The 24544-nt window shown below is 52.6% G+C and overlaps 1 protein-coding gene across 1 annotated transcript in view; it reads left to right on the top strand.

Moving 5' to 3' along the window:
- The window catches only part of PALMD (palmdelphin), a 45851-nt gene that overhangs the window by 2430 nt on the left and 18877 nt on the right, over positions 1-24544 (top strand). Inside the window, exons 2-3 of the mRNA XM_045816699.1 lie at positions 18337-18417; positions 21497-21621. Of these exons, the coding sequence (XP_045672655.1) occupies positions 18337-18417; positions 21497-21621 (206 nt within the window). The remainder of the gene's footprint in view (positions 1-18336; positions 18418-21496; positions 21622-24544) is intronic.

Here is a 24544-nt window from a genome sequence, read left to right as displayed (position 1 = left end):
GCACACGCTGTCCAGTCTGCAGGGGTCGTTTCACTCTTGGAAGGGCTTACAACCTCCAGAATCTCTGACCCAGGGACAATCTCCTCGTTTTAACTCTTTTCCTCCTATTTCCCTACGCGACAACAATTTCCGTGTATCTCCTTCTAGAACAAAATCATAAGATAATTGCTCGGTGTTTCGAAACCCAGCAACTCCCAGACGTCAGTCTGTTAGAAAGGGGGAAAAAAAAACTTTTGACATTCTAGCATCTATTTTATTTTTATATTAAAACGTATTCTTCCAATTCCTGGCTGTGAAACAAAATAATCTCCGCCATTGCATTTATTCCACCTGGTCGGGGGAGTCGCCGAAAAGTCATTATTTCCACGGCAAGGGATTGGAAACACAAATGTACATGCCTGGAACTTGACAGGACCAGGGAGCTGTCTCCTTTAAAAAAAAAAGGATTAAACAAACACAGTCAGTAGATGGACTGCGCCACTTAGACTCTCGAACCAAACACCCGGTTACTGGGATGGCAGGTCGAACTGCAGACGAGTCCGGAGTCTTCCAAAGGGAAAGAGGGCGAAGCCGGGAAAGCCCTCGGGACCCGTCGCCCGGAACGAGGGGCCTCGGCGTGGGCGTGCGGGCGCCGGTCCTCTTCTGCGTGCCCACTCGCGCGTTCCTCCTCCACGGCCTCACCCGTGACCGGCGCTCTCCTTCCGAAGTCACGGTCGCAGGCTCTCTTGGCCTGCGAGTTCCGCTTCCAGCTACGACCGTCTCAACCGGCTGAAGTAGGGCTTTGGTGAGAAAGTCTCCTGAGGCTCCTTCCAGGTCAGCACGTGGCTGAACAAATAGCTGATTTTTCTACGAAAGGAGCGCGGAGGCGGGGGACTGGTGATTTGAAGTTGGCCTGGACCGCGCTGGAACGCGCGACGCGGACGCCTGCGCACTCTCGGGAGGGGTGTGTCCAAGGGCTGGCTGAGCGGGCCCAGGGTTCCTGTCCGCGGGCTCACCCCGGCCAACACCCCCCACCCCGAAGAACAGGGGAGAGGCCCAGGTGAATTCCCCTGAGACAGAAAAGGAGCCGTAAGGATTAGTCACATCCCCTGCGCTCGGACATCCTCCTGCGCGCGGAACCCGCACGGCCTTCTGTCCGTGCCTGCTGTGCTGCAGAGCACTGTTACTCAGTAACGTGGGGAGACTCGGCCCCGGAGCCCCTGGATCTCAAGCTGGCTCGCCTCCCAAAACTGGTATGTTTGGGGGGCTGAGATCAGAAGAATCCTGAGCACTTGAATCAGTTGTCAGAGAACAGACCAGCTGGGGAGGAAAGGGGTAAGAGTCTAGCCGGCACTGTAATTCTCACAGAGGCTTACCTGTAACTGGGAGGGTGTGTGTCAGCAGGTCACTCTCTCGTCCCTGTGTTCGATTCATGGGTATTGAGTGGCTGCTGTGTCCAAGCCTTACGCATTTAAACCAGAAGAATGGAATGAGGGGGATCGTGGGCGTCAGGGTGGCTGGGAGGGGTGTTATCTGCAGCAGAGTGTCCGGGACTCACCTCAGGGAGGGGGTGACGGCGGAGCGTGGATGAGAAGGAGGAGAGCCCGTCAGAACTCAGAGAGTCAAGATCACCACAGTGATCGTCACAGTGGCCGCCAGAGCGAGCACCTGCCCAGCCAGGACCGCCGCCGCTGGGAAGCGGCCACAGAAAGTCCCGAGGCTGGAATCTGAGCCACGGAGCCAGATTTGCCGGCCAAAGCCGCACGTGACCCACAGTAAGAAGGAGCTCACATTTCCCGGATCCACTCCCTACTTCTTTCCTCTCCCAGAGAATAAAGAACTTGTTCTAGACCGGTAAACCCGGGAGCTTAGGAGGCAGAAAGGTTTTAGGCAGAACAGAAACCTCCCCGGTCCAAAGGCCAACGCTAAAACACTGACGTCAGCGCAGGCAGGTTCGAGGCGCTTCTGCAGCACGCGGTGCCTCGCCACTGGTCACTCAGCTGTCGCCTCGTTTCCGGTGTGTCCGTATCTGGGATCCTCTAGCAGGTCCTAAGACAGTGGACGACCTCAAAGCAGGACCTGCGACCTCACTCGTGGGGCCCAGGACACAGAAAACGTGGGGAGCCTTGTCAAGACGCACTCGGCATCTCTAGATGGGAGCAGCAGGGCTTTAGACTGAACGCCGGGCCCTTCTGAGCATGGAGCCGTAGAGGCCATCGCAGGTCCCAGGCCCGGGCAGCTGGCCCTCCTTGCATTCCCCAGGCCGGCCACCTACGTCCTCCCCATTTATTCTGCCTGTTCCAGCGTGGGAGCAAAAGCAGGAGCGAGCCCACCTGGCTGTTGAGTAGAGGCAGACGCTAGCGTGTGCTAGGGGCATTACATCGTTGAGTGCTACAAGGACTTCTTAAAGCAACAGCATCGTGCCCCTTGGGTCCAGCACACCTCGTGGTTAAGACAGAGGCACAGGAGGGACTCCCAGTCTGCCACAAACACCTAGTGACGCTCACACACAGAGGGTACAAGGAGCTGGAGGAGTCTCCTGAAGAGACAAGTCCTGGGCCAAAGTATTTGAACAATGCAGCCTCCGCGCAGTTCTCCGCAGCCCTGCCCTGGGGTGGCACGCTTCCTCCAGAGCAGGAAAGGTTCCTTCGAACCCATGTGCCGCCGCATGGTTGCCAAGTATAACAGCCCACCCACGACGCCGACCGCGTGAGGAGGCGGAAGAATAGTGAGAGCTTATTAAGGAAGCTGCTTTCGGAAAAGGGGCCCAGGTCTTCCCGTGTGCTGCAGGATGGTAACGCTGCTCCCCGCAAAGCCCTGCACTGACAAGGGCCCCCGTGAACTCTCTGAACCCGACCGAGGGTCAGAGGAAGAGCCGTCTCTGTAGAAAACCCGAGTGGACACACGTCGGTCTGAGCACCGGAGTCCAGCGAGCATCCGACCGCAAGGGGCCTGGTCCGGTGCTCACACGCCCTGTCTCCAGCCTCAAAGGACATAGCTGGTCTTACAATAAACTAAGAATAGCTTATTTCTACTAAGAATAATTTAATAAAATAAAGTATTTAGCCTTTGCTGGTGTAGGTCAGTGGATTGAGCACAGGCCTACAAACCAAAGGGTCACCGGTTCGATTCCCAGTCAGGGCACAGGCCTGGGTTTTGGGCCAGGTCACCAGTAGGGGGCGCACAAGAGGCAACCACACATTGATGTTTCCCTCTCTTTCTCCTTCCCTTCCCGTCTCTCTAAAAATAAATAAATAAAATCTTTTTTAAATAGTTTAAAAATAAAATATGTCAATATTAATAAGAATGTGTTCACGTATCTAAGTGGCCAAGGGGTCGCCTCGGGAAGCTGTGCCACCCGCAGCTGCTCACCCAGCGCTGCGGGGAGGACACGTCCCTCGGTCATCACAGGGGCGGCTGGGGCGGGCTCCCTGCCTGCAGTCTGGACGCAAACCCCCAGCAACGAGCGTGTTCCGTGGAGCCGCATAAGCTAGAACCGGGTCAGCCTCTGGAGCTCTGGATGCAAATCGGAACCGGGTCCCGGGCTGAGCACCGAGTTCTGCATGCGTGACCCTGTCCGCGAGTGACGTAAGGTGACGGGACACGTTAAAGACCAGTCTATTCAAAATCAGGGTGTGCTAACCAGTCTAGACCATCAAGGACACCCCGTGAGCAAAAGCATCCCGAGATTAAAAATAATAAGGACAGCACCTATTCTTCCGTAGCATTTAGGCTTTTAAAAATAAAAACTTTCATGTTGTCTCACTCGGCTACCCGGTCCTCTGGGTATCTCCCAACGTAGGTGCCACCATTCCCATTTTACAGGTGGAGAACCTAAGGCCAAGCAAAGTCAAGGACTTGAATCCGTTCTCCGTTCTCCTGAACGTCAGACTCTCGGCCACAGCATCTCCATAAACTCTAACGAGCAGACCAACCACAAGCCTCGCCCCCACCCAGAGCTTGTCCTCAGACCCCCGGTGTCCACGCCTGTGGATGGAGCCCAAAGTGGAGCACGGAGAAGAGCCTAAGAGATTCTGGGGTCACTCGACCAAACCCAAACCAGTCCTCTCCCCTAGCAGCCTCCCCCCCCCACCCCCCATCAGCCAGGGGAAGCAGTGGGGAAGGAGAGAATGCGATTCCAATTTAGGGGCTTTCTTACTGCCTTAGCAGGTGGGGGCAGAATCAAAGCCCCATCCCAGACCACCCCGTATCTCAGCCTTCCCTCCATCCCGCCTGTTACCCAGCCTCTCCCCTCTGGCCAAGATTTCTTAGACAAAGAGCTAATGACTATCAGGCCTGCCAACAGATTTTCCCCCCACTGAAGATGCAGCCCAGTTACCATCCCCCCTTGATTATTCAGGGTCTTGTTTCGTGTTTGTTGTTTATCCTCATTTGGTTTGGTTTTGTCACCACTCATTGGAACACACAAGAAATGACAGACAAAGGAATGAAAGAATAGAGCACAAACTCTGCTTAGAGATCGGTTCAAATCTTTTGTAAGGCTGGGAAAGACTGAAATCAGGGAATAAAATGAGGTGTAGAAAATGCATGCCTTTTTAGCTGACTCCGTAAGCAGTAGTGATAACCGCGTTCAACCGACTTGGCTAACGTAAGAAGGAGGTATTCCAAAGCTACGTGCAGAAATAAGGGAGCGGGAGGAAGTCACACCTCGCTCACGGGAGGCTCACGCAGCTTCTCCTTCGCACATCCGGTGCCGGATGGGTCAGCACGCCCCCAAGCGCCTGATCCCACTGAGAACACCTCTCCGGGGTGGGTTTGGACATCATGTGCCAGAAACCGGCTTCCTTTAACTGCCACCCAATCGTTACGACTTAGTCACGGAAGCCACGCGACTGCATTTGCTGATTTTTATCATTTCTCAGATCACAGGCTCGTTCTAGACACTTGCCAAAATGTCAGTGTCGCTCTGAAAATTTGGTGCTGGGCGTTGAACAGAGCACTCTGGCCGACACAGAGCCCCCGGGGCGGTAACGTCCGGGTCTGGGGAGCCGCATGTCTGCCGACACATTGGGGAAGGACTAAGGCGCGGCAGGAAAAACACCGCCGTTGGAGGTACAGACAATTCGGTTCAACACCAACTGCAACACGGATCAACCGTAAGATTCGGGAAAGCTAATGCATTCTAAAGATAAGAATTGACTGGGAAGTGCAGTGAACTAGCCAGATATGCAACGTATGAACGAAAATCAATAGCTTCCTGAAAATCAATAATGAGTCATAAAATGTAATGTGAAACTACCCCACTCCTCATAGCTACAAAATAAAAAATGGGTAAAACTTAAAAGGAACCCAGCCCTACTCATCAAATATGCGGGATTTATATAATGAAACTTAACTAAGCAATATATGTTTGGAGAAGCACATTATTCCTTGAGTCAAAAGTTTGAATATTTAAAAAAACCATTATGTTTCCAAATTTATTTTAAGTCTAATGCGGTTCCAACCAAAATATTTAAGGAAGCTTTCTCATTCACTGCTGGTAGCTGCATGAAATTGCTAAAACAGGACAATTTGGCAACTGGTATTAAAAAAAAAAAACTTACAAACTGGTTTATCCTTTGACCTGGAATTTCATTGGCAAGAAACTTACACTAAAGAAAAATGAGAAGCTCACAAAAATGGATTCCAAAGTGGAAGTAAACTCGATGTCCGGAAACAGGAACAAGCTGAATAAATGTGGTGCATATGTGTGTGTACGAAATAGTAGGCAGCCATTAAAAATAAGCTAGAAGACTAGTTAATGACAGGGTATGCATTATGTCTAGATATATTAAAAGAAATAGGTCAGACTACTGAACATGTAAAAAATGCCAATTTTATATGCACTGTAATATGTCACACAACTATAAGCCATATGCAGTATAACAGGATTGATCTCTGATTGTCTCTGGGTGATGTAATGAGTATTAGGAGTAACTTCTAGAGTTCCAACCAAGTATATGATTTTTCGTCGATTGGTTGGTTAGTTGATTTCATCTGTCTGATGGTTGGTTGGTTAGTTGGTTCGTTGGTTTGTTGGGAAATGAGGAAGGATACGAAACTGGTTGAGTTCTTAATTTAGTTTCTATTGAAATTCAACAGAATTATTCCAAAGTTCAAATAGAAAAATAAACCACTGCTACTAATCAAGACATTTTAGATAAGAACAATAAAGAAAAACCCACCCAGTGAAATGTTAATTTACCTCATTGGTGCATAATCTAACCTAGGTAGTATTGCTACCAAAATCAATAATTAAACTGTACAGATAACCTGGAACCAGACCATAATGTACACAAAACTTAGGAAATTTTAAAAGTTAATCAATGATAAAATTAGTAAATAAATAAAAAGTCAATCAATAGGAAAGAATTCTCCAAAGTTCAGATTAGTTAAAAATTTGAGAAACAAATTAAATCTGACCCTGAGCATTTACCATAAATCAAAGTAAATTCAGCTGAATTAAAGAGTTACTGTAATATTTAGAAAACTGGAAGAAAAATGGGTGGATAATTACTGCATCTCAGATGATAAAAAGCATTAAAAATGGTTTCCTCACTTACACAATGAGGGTGAACACGGCCCCTACCTCACAGGGACTTGGGGAAGGTTAAATAAGTGGATACACGTAGGTGCTTTCAGTTGTCCCTGACACACACACACACACACACAGTGAGTGTCAGCCGTGGCTACGACTCATCATCTCCATCTGCAGATCTTGAAAAATTAAGCAAAAGCAAGTCGGTTTAAAGTGCTTTGCTTTCAGCGCTGTCTCTTAGCCATTCCTTGTCTAACGACAACGCTGTTTAATAATTCACTCTACAACTTCGCCGGGGATTGTCCCATAAATTCTTTAAATATTCATAATGCGCCTTTTTTCTCCCTCAGAGAACTGGCTGCTCTCGCCCTGCCGCCGCCTCTGTGCCGCACCCAGGGTTCCCAGGCCGGCTGCGCCGACCGTACTCTTCTGCCATGTCTGTCGACTGTCCGAGTCCCACCCTGGCCTGAGTGGCTCTCTTTCGGGTTCTCTGTTTCCTCTCGGGCTTCGGGTTCCCTGTCGGCATGTTTGTCCTGCCCTCTCCAGCATCACTATTATCCTCCTTAATCAAAAATAAGGAAGAGCCCTGGCTGGCATAGCTCAGTGGATTGAGTGCGGGCTGCAAACCAAAGCATCGCAGGTTTGATTCCCAATCAGGGCACATGCCTGGGTTGCAGGCCACAGTCCCCAGCAACAGCACATTGATGTTTCTCTCTCTCTCTTTCTCCCTCCCTTCCCTCTCTAAAATATAAATAAATAAAATCTTTAAAAAAAATAAGGAAGAAAGCCGGAGTGCAATGATTCAAATTATCTGTTGCATTAACATTGCACTGTGCATCTCAGCAGTGGTGTAAGGAATGCCTTTATCTTTCTGTCCTCACCAAAACCTAATCCTGCGTGTTTCGGGACACACACGTGGTGTCTGGGCCTCGCTGTCTGCCACACGCTTTGCATCTTCCCGGCTCCCCGGACGTCGGCCGTGTTTACCTTGTTCCAACAGGTGCCGCCAGCTCACCCGCATTCCTGGCGCGGTGAGCTCACTGCGGCCTCCCAGCGACAGCAGCTCTGTGGTTTGCTCTCGCTCACAGCTGTTCTCTCCCCTTGCTCTCTGGGCCTGTTCGTGACCGTGGGTCCCCGTTTCTGTTTGCAAATGGCCCGTGCTGCGTGATCCGTACCTTCCCCCTTGAAATGCTCGCCCCTTTTCCAAGAAGTTCTTTTACGGACATTTTTCAATCGTTTTAAAAATCCACCTTCACGGGAACTTAGTAAACCTCCGGCGAGGCCCGGGACTCTCCCAGGAATATTGCACTGGTACGTCCCTAGGGTTCAAGGTTACCATTCTTTGCACAACAACAGGAAGCTGCATGGTGGGTGGTGTTTAAATTCAAACAAACATTGTCCAGTATGGCGCCTTTGAGACCTTGAACAATAAAAATGTCAGGAAGGCTTGTTGTAAAGTCAGAAGGTACCAGCTTCTCGCAGAATGAGTCTGAAACCATCTGATTGCCTTGGCCCAGTTCACCGAGTGCTGTTATAAATAGTATCTTACTGACCCCCACACGAGATTCCATGTGGGCTCCCTTGCCCCTGTGCCCTGAAATGTGGGTGCTTCCTGAAGGATCTGGCTTTAACTCTCCTTGTCTTTCCCTAAAAGTGCCCCTTGTTGTGCTCTGACTGTCTCCTGCGGCAGCTAGCCCTTCCCAAACTCCCACGTCTGATGCCCGTCCCTCCAGCACCCCAGCCGCCCGTCACATCTCCCCATTGCGCATTCCCGAGACACCTCCAGCGTGGTGGGACCCTGCCGGCCCCTCCCGAACTTCCTGTCCCCACCAGAGATTCTGCTCTCGGGCGCCCATTAGACTGACTTCTTCCTCTCCTGAGTCCTTGCGTCATCGGCTGCAGGGCCTGCCAGTTTGCCTCCCCGGCGTCTCTCTCTGCCGTCCACGCCCTCTGCTGCCTCTGGTCCCAGCGACCCTGGCCTCCTGGGTGCCTGGGTGAGCTGCGGCCTAACTGGCTACCCCCTCGATGTCTACCACACGGTGAGGGGCCCTAAACTCCTTAAAAGGCGGTCTCAACTTGATCTCGCCTTTCCCTCTGAACCCTCCCCTCCCTCTCCACGTTGGCGTATCAGGAAACGCCGACCCCCGGTCCTGTCACTCAGCTCTTGCTCTCTCTCGCAAGGGTCTGCCCCGATCCTGTTGTTCTGATTTCACCTCCCGCGGCTCCCTGGACGGCAGCTTGGATGCCAACAGGCTTGCTGTTCCACATCGCGTCCCACTTTTCCGCTTCCAGGCCTTTGCTCACGTTGAGCCCGGGACTTGAACGCCCTTTCGTCCCCGTCCCCAGCTCTGCCGCGACCACCCAACACCCTGCCCTCAGGGGCTGCCCCAAAGTGCCCCCCAACCACAGCGGCTGGAAGCAACCCCTCGGCTCTCCCAGCGCCCTGCTCGTGCCTTTAGAACCGCAGTTGCCACTTGACTTCTTAGGGTGTCGCTACTTGTACAAATGATTTTCATCCTTCACGAGAACGTAAGCTCCTCTAGAAGCAGAAAGTATCTGCTTCCACATCATTGGTAACCTTGCAGAACCCCTAACATCACCCTGAACATAGCGTTTGTATATGAGGACCTAAATCTTGGGTGAACTAACACTTAAACAACTCAGGATCAATCCTGCCTTCTGGACAGATTCGGGCATTGTATCATATTGGCTGCCTCGATATCGGTGACATCTCTGGAACGCCCACACTTCTAGGGGCTGTGCTCACTCTAACCGAGTGTGTGACCGAGCTGATGTCACTGGATCACGGACGGTCACGGCGACGTCATCGTTGTAAACAAATCCATTTTCAGACTAAGTCAGAGGCGGCCCCTCCCAGAACGGGACCTGGAGAGCGTCCACGGCCGACCTAGTCCGAGGGGACAGTGCACGGCCTAGGCACCCGTCTCTGAACAGAAACCCTCCGCAGGGGAGCACGTCGGACGGAAACAGAAACAGGAGGTATTTAGAAGGTTAACGTCACTACACGGCTGACGTGCCAGGTCCCCACAGGGGCCGAGAGATGCGCAGGCCCCTGGGGAACTTGGGGACGCCGATGGCATGTCCCACGTCCGTCTGTTTCCTGAGGGTTTGGGAAGGCGCGAGCTGGCGATGACGACCTTGGGCAGAGCGGCCGCGGAGCTAGACACGCAGCTGCAGGGTGACTGACAGCTTACCCTGCCGCGTTACTGCTCAGTCACGCCGACATTCCCGTGGAGTTTGGCAGAGGGATAACTTGCTGTGGATGACGATCTTACGAGGAAAAAGTGCTCCTTCCTTAAAGCCGAATCACACCTGTGACACTATAAAGTCACCTTTCTCACCACCTGGATGATCCCAGCCAGGCGTCACGGCACAACAGAAGGACACCCACTGGTGTTCCTTAGCCACCCTGCCGTGAGCCTGGCGTCGCCCAGACACTGGAGGTGCCCTGCCTCCAGCCACGACGTTCCTCGCCGTGTCTCGAACCCGAGATGGAGCCAGCCCGGGCGGGCTCTGGACGGGGCGGGGAGGCGCTGCTGGGCCCAGCCGTCACTGTCACACCGGCCAGCGTGTCCTTCTCTGGGGGCTGTCCGCCGCTCCACGCCAGCGAGCAGGGAGCTGAAACGTGCCCCCTGCCGCCGGGAGGCCCCTCCTGCTGCCGGCTGCTGGGGACGGCCGGGGAGGTCGGGAGGAGCCGGACTCACGTCCCACCCCAGAAAACGGTGTCGTGAATCAGCGAAGAGGGGAGAAGCCGCCCGCATTCACGTTGCCTGGGTTCAAGTCCTGGGTCTGCGGACACTCACCTCCTCCCAGGACCAGTGGACTCACAACTGACATGCACAACAGCCGACTCAGACAGCAACCTGAAGACGAGCGGAACAGAGGTCTTGTAACCGAGGATTTACAGAAGAAGCCACATCGAGACTGGCAGAACGGGCAGAGACGTGAAAAGGGCTGGCCCCGCTCCCACGGGCGGAGAGTGGCTGAGAGGGTCAGGAGGGATATCTCAGCTGCAGGGGTTCCCCTGAGAAGCGTGGGGTCCGACCCCATGCTGGGATCCCCAGCCGAGAGCACCAGAACCAGGAAGGGGCACCCACATACCATCTGGCCATCTGTATGGCCTCTTTGGAGAGGTGCCGGTTCAGGCCCTTCGTCCATTTGTTAGTTGGATAGTTTGGGGGGTTCTGTGATCTTGACTTACACAAGCTCTTCATAAATTTTGGATATGAACCCCCTATCAGGGGTATCATTGGCTGTTATGTTCTCCTCGTCAGTGGGTTGTCTTCTCATTTTGTTGTTGGTTTCCTTGGCTGTGCCAAAACTTTCTAGTTTGATATAGTTCCACTTGTTTATTTTTTTTCTTTTGTTTCCCTTGCCCAAGTGATCTGTCAGAAAAAAATACTGCTATGAGACATGCTTGAGATTTTACTGCCTATTTTTTCTTCCAGGATTTTTATAGTTTTGAGACTTACATTTAAGTCTTTTATCCGTTTGGAGTTTGTTCTTGTGTAGAAGGTGGTTTAGTTTCAATTCTTTGAACACTTCTGTGCAATCTGCCTAACACCATTTATTGAAGAGTCTGTCTTCACCCCATGGTATGTTTTTGCTTCCTTTGCCACATATTAGTTGACCATAAAGGCATGGATTTATTTCTGGGCTCTCTGTTCCGTTCCATTGGTCTACATGCCTGTCCTATGCCAGTACCAGGCTGTGTTGTTCACTGGGATCTTGTAGTGTAGTCTGATATCACCAATTATCAGAGACGCAAATTAAAACTACAATGAGATGTCACCTCACACCTGTCAGAACGGCCATCATCAGTAAATCCACAAACAACAAGCACCGGCGGGGATGTGGAGAAAAGGGGACCCTCGTGCACTGTGGGTGGGAGTGCAGACGGGGGCAGCCCCTGTGGAAAGCAGTGTGGAGTTTCCTCGAAAAACTAAAAATGGAACTGCCTTATGACCCAGAGACTCCACTGCTGGGAATATGTCTGAAGGAACCCCAAACCCACTAATTCGAAAGAACAGGAGCGCCCCTAATAATGTTCACTGCAGCATCATTGACAATCGCCAAGATTTGCAAGCAGCCCGAGTGCCCATCAGAGATGAGTAGATGAAAAAGCTGTGGCACATTCACACAACGGAATATTACGTGGCCGTAAAAAAGAAGGAAATCTTACCCTTTGTGACAGCGTGCATGGACCTGGAGAATACTACGCTGAGTGACACAAGCCAGTCAGAGAAAGACAAATGCCATACGGTTTCACTTATACGTGGGATCTAATGAACAAAACAAACAAACAAAACAGAAACACAGTCATAGAAGAAACGGACAGTTCTCAGTGGGGAGCGGGGCTGTGGGACTAGACGAAAGAGGTGCAGAGATTAAGAAAAAAGACGTACGCAGGCAGCAGTGCGGTGATGACAGGAGGGAAAGGGGGTGGGGGAGGGAGCAGGGGGTGAGGGCGGGATTAAGGGTGAGGGAAGGAGACTTGATTGGGGTGAGGGACCCACGATACAGATAGTGCATTATACGGTGGTGCCCCTGAAACCTCTGTGTGACAACAGTCACTTACATGACAATAACAGTGTCATCCCAATAAATTCAACTGCAATTCTAACTAATTCATTTCATTTAATTGCCCATTTTGGGAAACCAAGCTTGACCATTTCTGCCAGCAGGGGTCACTGTCCTTCACTGGTTCTCCACCAGTGTGATTTCTACACACTCGCACACTCGCACACACCCTCCCCCTCAATCCACCACCCCCACCTCCAGGAATGTTTGGCAATGACATTATTTCCACCACTGAGGTGTGGAAGAAATCCCATTACATGTACCTTTAGAGAAAGACTATGACAACCTCCATGTGATAACGATGCCTATAATGATTATTTAAAATGAGTACAAACTTTTCAGTATACAAACTGGGCAAATGGGAGAAACACGCCTCCCTGGTAAGTGTGTTTCTGGGAGAAGGCGGAGCAGGGGGTGGGTGGGCGGCAGGCACATGTCTGATGTAGCCGTGGTTCTGCACGTGGGTGCTGCCCCCCATAAGGACGGGGGCCTCTGGGGGCGGTGGGAGGTGGCCTGGCCGAGTCTGTGACTCAGGCTGGGGAAGAGCAGGGCTCGCCGGGGGAAAAAAAACTGCAGGTTAGAGTCTCAGGAGGTGGTGGCGCAGGGCCTGGACCAACAGGACCCAGGGGTGACCTCGGGCTCCCAGTTCTCCGGCTGAGGCTGAGGCTGTGGGGCCTGGGCTGGGGGGGTGCTTGCATCAGGGTGGGCGGCAGAGAGAGTAGCAGCCGTGTCCTCCCCTGGACAACACCGCCCCAGGGGCAGGGGCGCAGGCCTGGGCACAAGGGAGAAGGTCGCCCCTTTCTCCCTAAAGGCACCTGTGCTCTGGGCCCGCCCCCCGTACAGACCACGGCTGTAGTGGTCCCGAACCAGAGTGGTGCGGCCAACGTCGTCTTTCCTTTCTGGCACCGGCTGAGAGCCTCCAGCACGGCCTCCTTGGCTCGGGGGTCAGGGAGCTCTCGGGCGGGTGGACACGTGCGGAAGCTCCCTCTGCGCTCAGGAGAGGCAGTGTGGACGGTCACCGGGCTCCGGGTGTGCCAGGGGTGGTGGGCATTCCAAAGCCCCGTTTCATGATACTCCTCTGATGGCCCGGGAAACCCAGCCCATAGGGGTCAGGCTGGGGGTTAAGGGTCCCGGGGGTGCTGGCTGGGAAAGCACCTCCAAGCTCCGGGCACCCCTCCCTCCAGACTCAGGCGCAGTCCGGGGGGCCCGACGGTGGGCGGGGTTGAGTCCTGACACAGCGCTTGGGTGGGTGCAGGGGACTCGGCACCGTTCCCTGCCCCGCGGGCAGAGGGCGGGCCTGGGCCGTGGGAGCCCGAGCGCTGGGGCGGAGGGTGACAGCGCGCCTGGGCTGTGCTTCGGTCCCTGCGCAGGTGTCCGCTGGGGTAGCTGCCCGTGGTCGCGGTGCACCAGGGTTGGGTCATCCAAGGGCGACTTGGTTCCCAGAAGTTTGAAGATCCGTGGTGGGCAGCGCTAGGCTGATGGTTGGCCTCGGAGCGCAAGGACAGAGCGTGGGGTGCTGGCATATGGGGACCCTCTGTGCGCGGGACTCTGCACCAGCCAGGCCAGCGTCGCGTCGGGCACGCACGGGGGGAACTCTCTGAGGCTGGGGAGCCCCGGCTTCCCACTGGGGCGCCCCAGGCCCTCAGCTCCGGCATCAGGGCCCGAGGGGCCTGGATTGGCACACTTGACATTTAAAGGGAGCAAATATAATCATTTCTACCAGGTTCCGAGACGTAGAAAATGGACAGAATGGCACTTTCTTTCATTATAAATATGAACATGATACACTTGAACGCTCTTTTAAGGAAAAACAATGGACTGACTTCTCCTAGTAAAGGGGGTTCCTGTCTCATTCTTCTGGAACGGTCACTGGCGTCACTGTTTGCGATTTTGCTCTTAAGGAAGTGGTGAGGTTCATTCAGGATTTTCTGGTTAAGCACCGACAACGTGGATCTAATGTGGACTCTCACGTAATGTTCAGCCTTCGTCCACTCACGGAGAGATCGTGTTCTCTCTGAACACTAGCGTCGTTCCCCCCCTTTCATTTCCGCTGGTAACGTTGGCGTGGAGCGGGGCATGGTTTCCACCGTAGTTGGAAACATGCAAGCTCAAAACCAAAGCATCCAAAGGCTCTGGAGACCTGATTCTGGCGCTTAGGTTTGGAGGTTGTTGCTTCAAGGTGGCGTGAATCCGTCTCTTCTCGGGGAAACCTCCCCCCAGGCTCACGCGGAAGCCAGCTGACCAGTGCCCGAGGGGTGCGATGGGAGGTGGACGGAGAGTAAAAGCCTGCAGTCCGTCCAGCCCAAGGGTGGGCAGCAGGGTCCTTCCAGATCGGGGCGGGGGGAGGGGGCAGCTGAACGGTGAGGACACTGCATGGGCCCGCAGGAGGGAAAGGCAGGAGGTCTCTGCGGTCAGGGACAGGCTCCCCGTCTTGGGCCGCGGGGCCGCGGCCAGCTGGCGGGTCCCTAACGCTCCCCTCACTGACAACTTATTTATTCTTTCTTTTTCTTTTCCTTTTTCCTTCCTTCCTTCCCTTTTTTTCCACTAATTCCTTGAGGAATGAGCCCCAGGTAGTATATGACTTTGAAAACAGAAAAATCCCTCTGGTCTAATTTTCTCCTTAGACATGTTTCAGGATAGAGTGACTTCGTAGATCTCCAGGGTATTTCTTAAGGTGGCAATAGCACCAGGTCGGATAGTCTAACGGCCCTGGGCATGGATTTCTTACAACGGACTTTACTCCAATGTCTGCAGAATCTCCCACATCCTGTCTGTAACAGCACCCAGCGGGTGTCACTCTGGGTTGAGGCCAAGGCCCCTCTGACAAACCAGTCTTCTGCTGGTAAGCTACAGGCCTGGGGGAGTGAATCACTCCCGTGCTTTTACTGGTAAATCAGCATGTCGATTAGTTAAAACCTGTTTTCACAGCCATTGACGACGCCTGTTTCTTCGTCTCAGGCACCAAGACGTGATGGGTTTCACTAGTTTGTGGGTATTGGAGATTGGCCTGTGTCGGGGGTGCTCCCCCAGACCGAGTCTGCAGTGGTCACAAAGAAGGAAGAGATAGTTTTGATTGTCACCCCCTGGGGTACTGCTGGCACCCGGTCCGTAGTGGCCAGGGGTGCTGCTACACATCCTCCCCCAGAACAGCCCCCACAATGGAACTACGGGTGTGTTGACAGGGACCACGTAAACCTCAGGAGAACAAGCGATTCACGGAGGACAACAAGGGAAGCTGACATCACAGATGTCTTTATGACGTCATCCTATTCGATAACGTATTGAACTCAAGTTTGTTGTGTCCGTTGGGGATCTTTTACGGTTTTCTTGTTGATGTTTTATGTTAAGCTCACTCCGAGGAATTTTAGTTTTTTAGTTTCCACAATAAATGGGGCTCTTTCTTCCCTTTTATCTTCTAATTGTGATTTTTATATTCAGCTCTATAAATCAATATGGGACTCCACTAATTGTTTCTCTAATTTTCTTGCTCTTTTTGATCCAACTTTATGGGCTACTACTGGAATTTAATTCAGTTTAATATTTGAGATGCTAATAATAGTGGAGTTAGCAGACACCCTTTCCACACGAGGCATACTATTTACTGCTGAGCTGAGATTTATCTACTTTATCAAGTTAGGGAATGCTCCTTTCATTTGCTTTATTAAAAATTTTTTCAACAAATGGTGAATTTCGGCCAATGCATATGAGTTTTCCCTTTAGATTTGCCAAGGAGATGAAGTGTGCCTCATAACTGTATCTTCCTGACACCAAACCGTCCTTGTGATGCGGAACAACTCTGCCCTTGGACAAAGTGTATAATTCTTCTGTGTACTCTGGATTCTGTTCCTAATATTTTATGTAGCCTTCTTTTCTCCTAAATAGTCTTGAGAGATAGTGGCCTACTGTTTACTTCTTTTGCGGGGGAGAGTCCCAGTTTTTGGTGGGTTTTGACTTCCTTATTATCTTGCCTTCAAAAAAAAGAATTTGGGAGCTTTTGTTCTTGGGGGAAAAAAATTAATCAATAAAAACCCAACATAAGCAAGTAAAATCAAGTATTATAGTTGACTTAGTTTATAAAAGAGGATTTCGTGTGTTGGGGTAGTAGTCGCCACTCCAACTTAGTTTCTGAAGGACAAACGAACACTAAGGCTAAACTCCTAACTCACGAGAAAAATTTCCACATAGGAAAAAAAAAATTCCGGTTCTGCCATTCATGCATTGTGAGAGCTTGGGTTCGTTATTTCACTCCCTGAACTTGCTTTGCTTTTCCTCTTCTGCGAAATAAAAATCATCACAATGTCTCTTTGTAATTACAACTATTAACTGAAAGAATACCTATAAAAACTCACCGAAATGTGTGTCACGGTCCATTGAAAATAGTACTAATATTTGCTCAACAACAGCCTCTCGTTCGAGTGGAAAACTGACTCAGGAGTTTTCAGAGTTCTTCTTCCTAATGAGCAGATTTCACCCAAGCAAAGGAACGGGCCCGTGCTTGCTGCCTAGCTCTTTTTTTTTCCCCCCAGAAGGGCGGCTCAGGGGATGGAAAGGAGGAACACTGTCGAGGTCCCATGTCCTTCTTCCACACAGAGCCGGACTCGGATCCGGAGAGCAGTGCGTTGTTTTCCTTCAGCAAACGTACCTGCACCCGCTCCTCAAAGAAGAGCTTTTATCTTCAAAGGAGTCGCATCAGGGAGCTGTGCGCCTGTGTCGATAAGGCTGCCAAAAATTTTTGGAACTCTTCCTTCCAAATTGCCCTTTGAGCCTGCTTCAGATTCTTTTAGATGTCTTCACTGGCAACACACTTCTACACTTTGGGAGTTCTTAATTTGGAAAGCAGATTGAAAAACAACTCTTATAAATAAGAGGGAGGATAATGTCCTTTCTGATTTTTTTTTTAAAGGAAGCAAGGGTCTTTTTGCGTAGCTTGTAAACTGTCTCAGATAATTCCAGGGAGGGAATCTCTAAAACATTTCAGACCAATGGAAGCATTATGAGAGTCAGCCTGTTGCTTTCTGTGGGATTAACGGGTAATGTGTTTATTTAGTTACTATCATGAAACAAATACTTCTAGAACTCTGTGCATAAGCAGTGTTCTAGGAGCTTCCGCATGTGTCAGCTCACTCAGAGTTCCTCTCACGGGGCAGACAGTGTCGCTGCCCGCACTTTGTACATGAGGTGATTAAGGCACAGCGAACTGAGGAATTTCATCCAAGGACACAAAGCTGGTAAATGCTGAAGGTGGAAATTGAACCCAGGCTGTTTAGCAGGCCTGCTATTTTTTTCCAGAAAGTACAACCCATGTGCATTAACAGCTGTGCTTTCTGGGTTTGGGGAGGTCATGCAATTTAAACCTTTGGAAGGATACTGTATATCTCCATGATATGTTTTAACCTCAGGGAAAAGCCCTCCTAGTGTGGACAAGCATTATCTGACCCCTCCTTCTCCACTGTCCCACGGGGGTCCCCCAAGGGGGTAAGGAGAGTCCGTGTTGCAGCTCCCGGAGCCGGCCCTGATTTCCCGAGTGAACAGGCCTTCCGACAGCACCTCGCCCTCATGCCCAGGAGGAGTCTCTCCCCTCACAAGGCTTCCCTCCTCACGCCTCGTTCGAGACTCCCCGCCCCAGCCCCGCAGTTCGCTCTTCCCACCGCACCGCTCTGTGGCTCCGTTCTTTTCCTTCCATGAGTATCTATTTTTAACATTTTTTTCAATGACCGTTCACACTGAATACCGTTCTGCATTCGCTTCAGTCACACAGCACAGGGCCAGTCACACACACCCCAAAGTGGCCCCCCTCCCGGCTGCCTCAGGCACCCGCCTGGCCCCTCTCATGGTGAGCCTGTCACCCCAAACCCATCAGCCAGGCTCCCCCGGCTGTGACCTGTGCCCCTGTGACTGTTCTCTAGCTACCGATCTCGACTCCGTAGCTCGATCTCGCTAGGCTAATGGGGGAGACAGAGAAGTGGAGGAAGAAAGGAAATGCATTAAAGTCTTTGTAAGTTCTCTTTGAAAAAGCACAGTATCATTCTCCATCAGCGAAATGCTTTGAATGGCCCCCTCGGCTGTCCTTTGCTTTGAAACAGGAGTTTCCAAAGCAGCTCCACGCCGATGCCAACAGCCTATCCCTGGCCAGCCTTCCGCTAATGACAGCAATGCCAAGGAAACATTTTTAAGCAAATTGGAAAAAAAATGATTATGCTGGAACTTTCTCATTTCAGGATAAAAGAAAAATACAGGAAGAAATCTCACAGAAGCGGCTGAAAATAGAGGAAGAAAAACTAAAGCACCAGCATTTGAAGGTAACTCATGTCTTTCATTTCACGCCAGTGATTTTGCGCTCCGATAATCTGACGGCACTCAGATTCCAACAGGACACTGAAACGTAGTCCTACTAACACCTCCGTAACCACAGGGGAGGCCGACAGGCCAGTGATATTCGCGTAGGACAGGAATACCTTCAGGCAAACGTGTAGAGAACTGAAAATATGGTATGGTAACTCGTTATCCTTCATTCCTGGATTTCCTCATTTTCTTGGATGAACTTGAGAATTCAGCCTTGGCAGTTTGGCCCAGAACAGTCTTGCTTAACACGCCAGGGGGTGGGTCCAGCTGGGAAGTCCCTTTTAAAATCAATGAAAGGCCATCCTTTCCCCAGGGCACGCAGGATAGGCGCTGTCTGGCCTGGCCCAGGGGGCTGGCCATTAAAAGCTGGACACCGTGGATCCAATGTTTGGGGGTGTTGTTTCAGTTTGTTTTGACAGACATGAGATCATAACCAAAAATAAAGTTCCAATCTGAAATCAGGCTTCGCATCTCCCGAGGGTGTGGTCATCTTGTAACGAAACCACGTGGGGTTTCCTCGGTTTCTGACGTGGCTCAGTCCACGGGTGCAACCACGTGACTCGCAGGCTCCGTGTGAACGGGCCGCCACGGCAGGAGGTCACTCACATGCCAGGGCTGCCGCCCGCAGATGCCGCGAGCCCTCGGTGAGACCACGCCGGGCGCTCGCAGGGCCCGCCAAGTGGGGCGGACCTGGCTGAACCCAGCTCAGCCCCTCTGTCCGAGGGACCCCGGAGCCGCCTCCGAACAGAGCCCTGAGATCCCGGCGGGCCTCGGTGTTCGGGCTCTGCGTGTGCCTTTGCTCCGATGCCAGCTGGCGTGTCCAGCATCGGATGCTTCATTTCAAAGCACGGGGGGCCCACTGTCTTCACGGTGTCCCACGGAGTGGACGCGAGTCGTAGACATGGCCAAGAAATGCAGTGAGCACTCCCGGGAAGATCAATGAAACACAAACAGATTTCACCAAGTTATTTCTGTGCAACTCAGCTGAAGTCAAAACTCCCCGTCCAGGTGGTGTGTAGGGCTGTAGCTCCCTCAGAGAGGCATCGCCTGTCCCCCTTACTGCGCATAGCTACCACCCTAGCCCGTCAGAAATAAAGTCAAGGTAAATTCTTCAACTGCTGCCATACTAAGATTTCCTTGGCACCTCTGACCTCAGGAGGTAACTCCTGGCCTTCGGTAACACCACTCACTGAGTGACCAGGGCACCGGGATGAAGACCCTCTGGTTGCAAAGCGGTGGTCCAGGTGCACCGGCCTGAACCCGGAATGCCCGACACCGCCAGGGCACCCTGGGACGCGGCTGCTCCCCCGGCGGGCTGTGTCCGAGCTGTGCCCCGGGCCTGCGTCCGACTCCAGGCCCCCCCCGCCTCCGCCAGAGCCGACCGGGCTTCCCCTGTCCTGCAGAGTGTGATGTCACACAACAGTTATTTCTAGTCTGAGTCATACTTTTAAATAATTTGAAAACCACTGCCTTAAAATAACCATCCTTTGGTGATTACCGAGCACAATCAACCTTCCTTACTTTTTTTAAATTCAGAGACATTCATATGCCAGGAGTATCAATTCTAGCATCTTTTGAAAGGAAACAAAAACTCCTCTCCCTTGATGCCCTTTATGGTGGAAGAGAAAGAAGTCCCAGAAAATAAAGAACAGTTTCCATTCTTCTCACCCTCCGTGGATGATTACTGGGCAGAGGATTTACAACAGTGCTAAGTAGCCAGGGCACTTTCCTTCAGGAACAATAGAGAAACGCACACCCTTTGAACACAGTATCCAACTGTTTGTACCTGAGACACGCACAGGTGCTCACTAAGCACTGCCTCTGCCCCCACCCCCCCCACCCCCAAAACTCACAAGCCTCTTTCATTTGCTCTAAGTCTTCTCAGGCTCAGGTCTAGGAATACGATTCTTTCAAGCAAATCCAAGGGGGGTTTCTTTCCATACGATGGAACATAAATCTTTTCTCTTGTGTTTAAGTTGACAAGAACTCAACTCACCAATATTTACAGATCAGTGAATTTTGTGCAGTTGTATTACTGGGATAAGTAGAGAGCTGGACTTAGGGGCCAAGAGCCAGGGAAGTTCTCAGAAGAAAGCAGGAGCACCCTGGCCGGGTGGCTCAGTTAGCTGGAGCAGCGTCCTGTGCACCAAAAGTCTGCAGGTTCGATTCCCAGTCAGGGGACATACCTGGGTTGCAGGTTCAATCCCTAGTTGGGGGCATGTACAGGAGACAACTAATTGCTGTTTTTCTCTCACATCGATTTCTCTCTCTCTCTCTCTCTCTCTCTCTCCCTCTCTCTCTCTCTCTCTCTCTCTCTCTCTCTCTCTCCCCCCCCACCTCCCTCTCTCCCCACAATCAGTAAAAACATATCCTGGGGTAAGGGCTGAAAAGAGAACAGGAAGGAAGCAGTGGTACTGAGTAGGCAAAACAATAAATGTTGACCGCACAGCCTGAGACTAATGTTGAATTAGTCTGAGACACAATAGCAATCTCTTGTTTTGCCTACCATTCCAAATATCCCCTCAAAAGACTTTTCTGGGAGCGGCAGCTGTGTACTGTCATTGGGATGAATATCAGAATGGCTTCGGGGAGTTTCTACTTTAAGGTCACGAGACACAGCCCATCAACCACACCAATAACCCTAAAGCCCCAGTGAGAGAGTCCCTGCATGACTCCATGAACATGCAGTAAACACACAGCGTGTACCTGTGCGCACACGGTGCTGCGTGACTCTGAGGGGAGCCCTCCCGAGGTGAGGCCCGGGCCGGGGGCAGGGTGCAGCAAGAGGGCCCAGGTCTGTGTAGAGAAGGAGGGGCCTGAACTAGAACTTGAAGGAGAAACAGGATTTAGAGCCACTGACACGGGCTCATGAAGAGTCCAGAAGGGCACAAAGAAGGACAATGCCAGGCAAGGCATTCGGGCAAGGCAGTGAGAGAAAATGATTTCCCTTCGCCATGGCCACTGGGGTCCATGGACTTGAAAGCCGCCAGAGATGCTGGACCTGTTGACCAATTCCCTTCTGTGTCCTGCCCGCAGAAAAAGGCCTTGCGGGAGGAATGGCTTCTGGACGGAGTCTGCAGCGGGAGGGAGCAGGAGGAGATGCGGAGGCAGAACCAGCAGGACCAGCACCAGATCCAGCTCCTGGAGCAGAGCATCCTCAGGTACGGCCTCGCCGCGGTGCGCCGCGACCACCTGGATCTCGGTTTGTCCCCACGTTGCGTGTGCAGGAGCCGCTCTCATCTCCAGGGACACAACCAGACCTCCCATTCGGATCTCTAATAAAAACTAGGGACGCACACCACAAGGACGCCATAGCGATTTTCCTGTCAACGTCACTGACGTACAGCGGCACGGGAGTTAGTCTGAAAGTACATGTTGGTGACTCGGCCACGGCTCCATGGGCCTGTTTCCTTGTCTACAAAACGGCAGCAGCCACACCCGACGTTCACTGTCACTGAGACGACCAAAAATGTAGACGTGGCGCTAGAAGCGCCTTCCTGGCCCACGGCAGGTCAGCACGAAGCAGTGCTCCTCTGCCCCAACCCCCACTCTCCCCTTAGGACAGGTGACAGGTGACAGGCGTGTGCACACGGCACCTCCCCCAGGCCCAGTCACACCCGTGGCATTTGGGAGGAAAAGACACGCAGGGAGGGCTCCTTCACTCGCCGCATTTTCTCTCGTCCACTCCCCCGACCGTTTGGTCCCAGGCAGCGGCCTCGCTTCCCCACGTGCGTCCCTGCCCGTCGGACACCGTCGGTGCAGCGGCGGCACCTTCCGCTCTCGCCGAGTTTTTAAACTGCCCGGGTTTCAGAGGAGGCGACGCACGGGAGCACAGCTGGACACAGCTCGGCCATCGGACGGGGTTCTTGGTGCTATCGCACGACAGAGACGGCACGGGAGAGGGCGACCGGGAAGGTCAGAACCGTTCTCTAGCCTGCACTCGGAGGAGAGAGGGGGCTCCTTGTGGAACAGTAACAGCCGTTTAAAGCCTCCACGTCTTTGACACGTGGTCACTCTCCACGCTGGGCTCCCTGCACGCGTGTGCTCTCTGGTGGGGGCGGCAGGAAACGCCTGCAGGGCCAGAGTCCCCGGTAGCTGCGCTGTGACCGCACCTGGCCGCACGGCACACGCAGATCCCGCGGGGCTAAAACCCACGACACGGCCAAGAGCTGCCTCTTTCCCGGCTGATACTCACTCCACGCACTTGTGCCTGTGACAGCTAAAGTCACTGGCCACTCCCTCTTACTGAGGTGTTTTGAGAATTCACTGTTCCTAAGAAGTTAGGTTTTGTCATTGCAATGTTTGTGTCTAGAACCCTCTCAGCTGTTGGCTCGAACACAGGAAGTGCGTCTGCAGGGTAGATAACAAATATTTTTAAAATGAGTGCAGTAAGTCAACTCGACAATTTAGAAAACTCGCTTCTTCGTCGGACGCCTCTCCGCAAGAGCTCCTCGCCCAAGTCCGGCTCCGCCGGTGACGGCTCTGCTCGCGCCCCGCCCGCAGCCTTACCTCCGGAGCCGGCCCGAGTTTCACCCCCGAGAACGCTCTGCCCCGCGCAGGTGCCTCCTCGCCCCGCTCGAGCCCCTCCCGGGACTCCTCCCGCAGACGGAACCCTTCCTCTGCCCCTGGCGGTGACTGGACTCAGACCCGTGGCCAAGCTCCAGCTGCATTCCGAGTGACCCCAGAGAAGGGGCGAGACCCCACGGCTGCTTTCAGACCTTGACGGAGCGCTGGGAGGAGCGTGAAAGCTTCTAGTAGTAATGACAGTGGCTTGTCTAGTTAGAGCTGCTATATGACGGAGGAAGAGGAGGAGAAAATGTGTTTTCTCCCCATGACACCCTCCAGGCACCTTTTCTATCTGCCGTCTCATTTAATCTCCCCAACCCTGGGAGGTGGGTGTCCTCACCTTCACCTTTTGCAGAGATTAAATCACTCGTCCGCTGGGAAGTGGCAGGTCAGAGGAGAACCCCGGCGGCCCCCTACGCCGCCCACGCCCCGGCCGCGCACACACAGCCCCGTGCCCTGGACAGGCGCGGCCGTGGCTCCCAGGAAGTCCTTTCTCCGGGAGCTCCCCCCACGCTCGGGACGCTCCGTGCCCCTCTTCGCTGAATTTCCGATGACACATCTGTCCCTCACCCAAGTCCCGGCTCCTCACTACGACTTTATTGCAGATGTCCAGGTGTCCTTAACTCATCACGGCCCCTTCTGGGCACCAGGAGAGGGTGATCCCCAACATAAAGAACAGGAACGGCCATGGGTCTTTCCAGATGGCCTCCCACGGTGTACGAAGCCCTCGCCCTCGGGTTAAGCCACTTCACACTCCCTAGAGAGACAGCGTGCACATCCCCACCCCACAGACGAGGAGATGGGCTCAGAGAGGCTGAGGGAGGTCATTAGGGTCACAGAGCCAGTGAAGGGGAACCTGGGCCCCAAGCACGTCAGGTTCTGGGCCCTCCCGCTGCTCCGCTGAAAGTGAGCTATAGGAGTGAACGCTCTGGGTACAGTAAGGCCCCTCATGCCTCCTAGGAAACTGCTTTAAGGAACGGCCCTTACGAGATGCACTTGCAAACAGTTTGTAAAGGATTTGCGTCCTTGTGCCCACAAAGGCATGCTTATCTCGCTAACAATGTGCAAGAGACAGCATGTTCCAAAGCAGCCAGCGAAGACAGAAAGTATCTGTGCCTTGTCCCTGGGAAGCGGGCTCCGTCTCTGCCCGGCATTACAGAAATCCCGTGGCCTGAGCAGCTTTACCGGACGACCAAACCTTCTCGGATGTGTCTAAAGCTGCTCAGTAATCAGGTGCACGTTTTTAAGTGCAGTCTTTCTCCGAAACAACTGCCCAGGGTACTGGAGAAGCTTTGGTTGCCGGATAAACATAGCACTGGGTTTGCGTGTTAGCTCCAAACGGCCCCGCCAGCCCCTCCCCTAAGCAGGGGAAGGATCCAGAACCCTCCGTGTCCTTTATCTATCACCTGACCTAGGTGCCCACCCAGGGGTGACATATGCCCTGTGCCAGGCCTCTCAGCTGGAGGATAAGATTTTAATAGGAGCATCAAAATAGCAACGTGGCTGGTAACTCAGATT

This window comes from Phyllostomus hastatus, unplaced genomic scaffold, assembly GCF_019186645.2.
Source record: "Phyllostomus hastatus isolate PE091 unplaced genomic scaffold, TTU_PhHast_1.1 phas_scaffold_216, whole genome shotgun sequence".
NCBI lineage: Eukaryota > Metazoa > Chordata > Mammalia > Chiroptera > Phyllostomidae > Phyllostomus > Phyllostomus hastatus.
The sequence above is the reverse complement of the archived record's forward strand: the minus strand, read 5'-3'. Positions and strand labels throughout refer to the sequence as shown.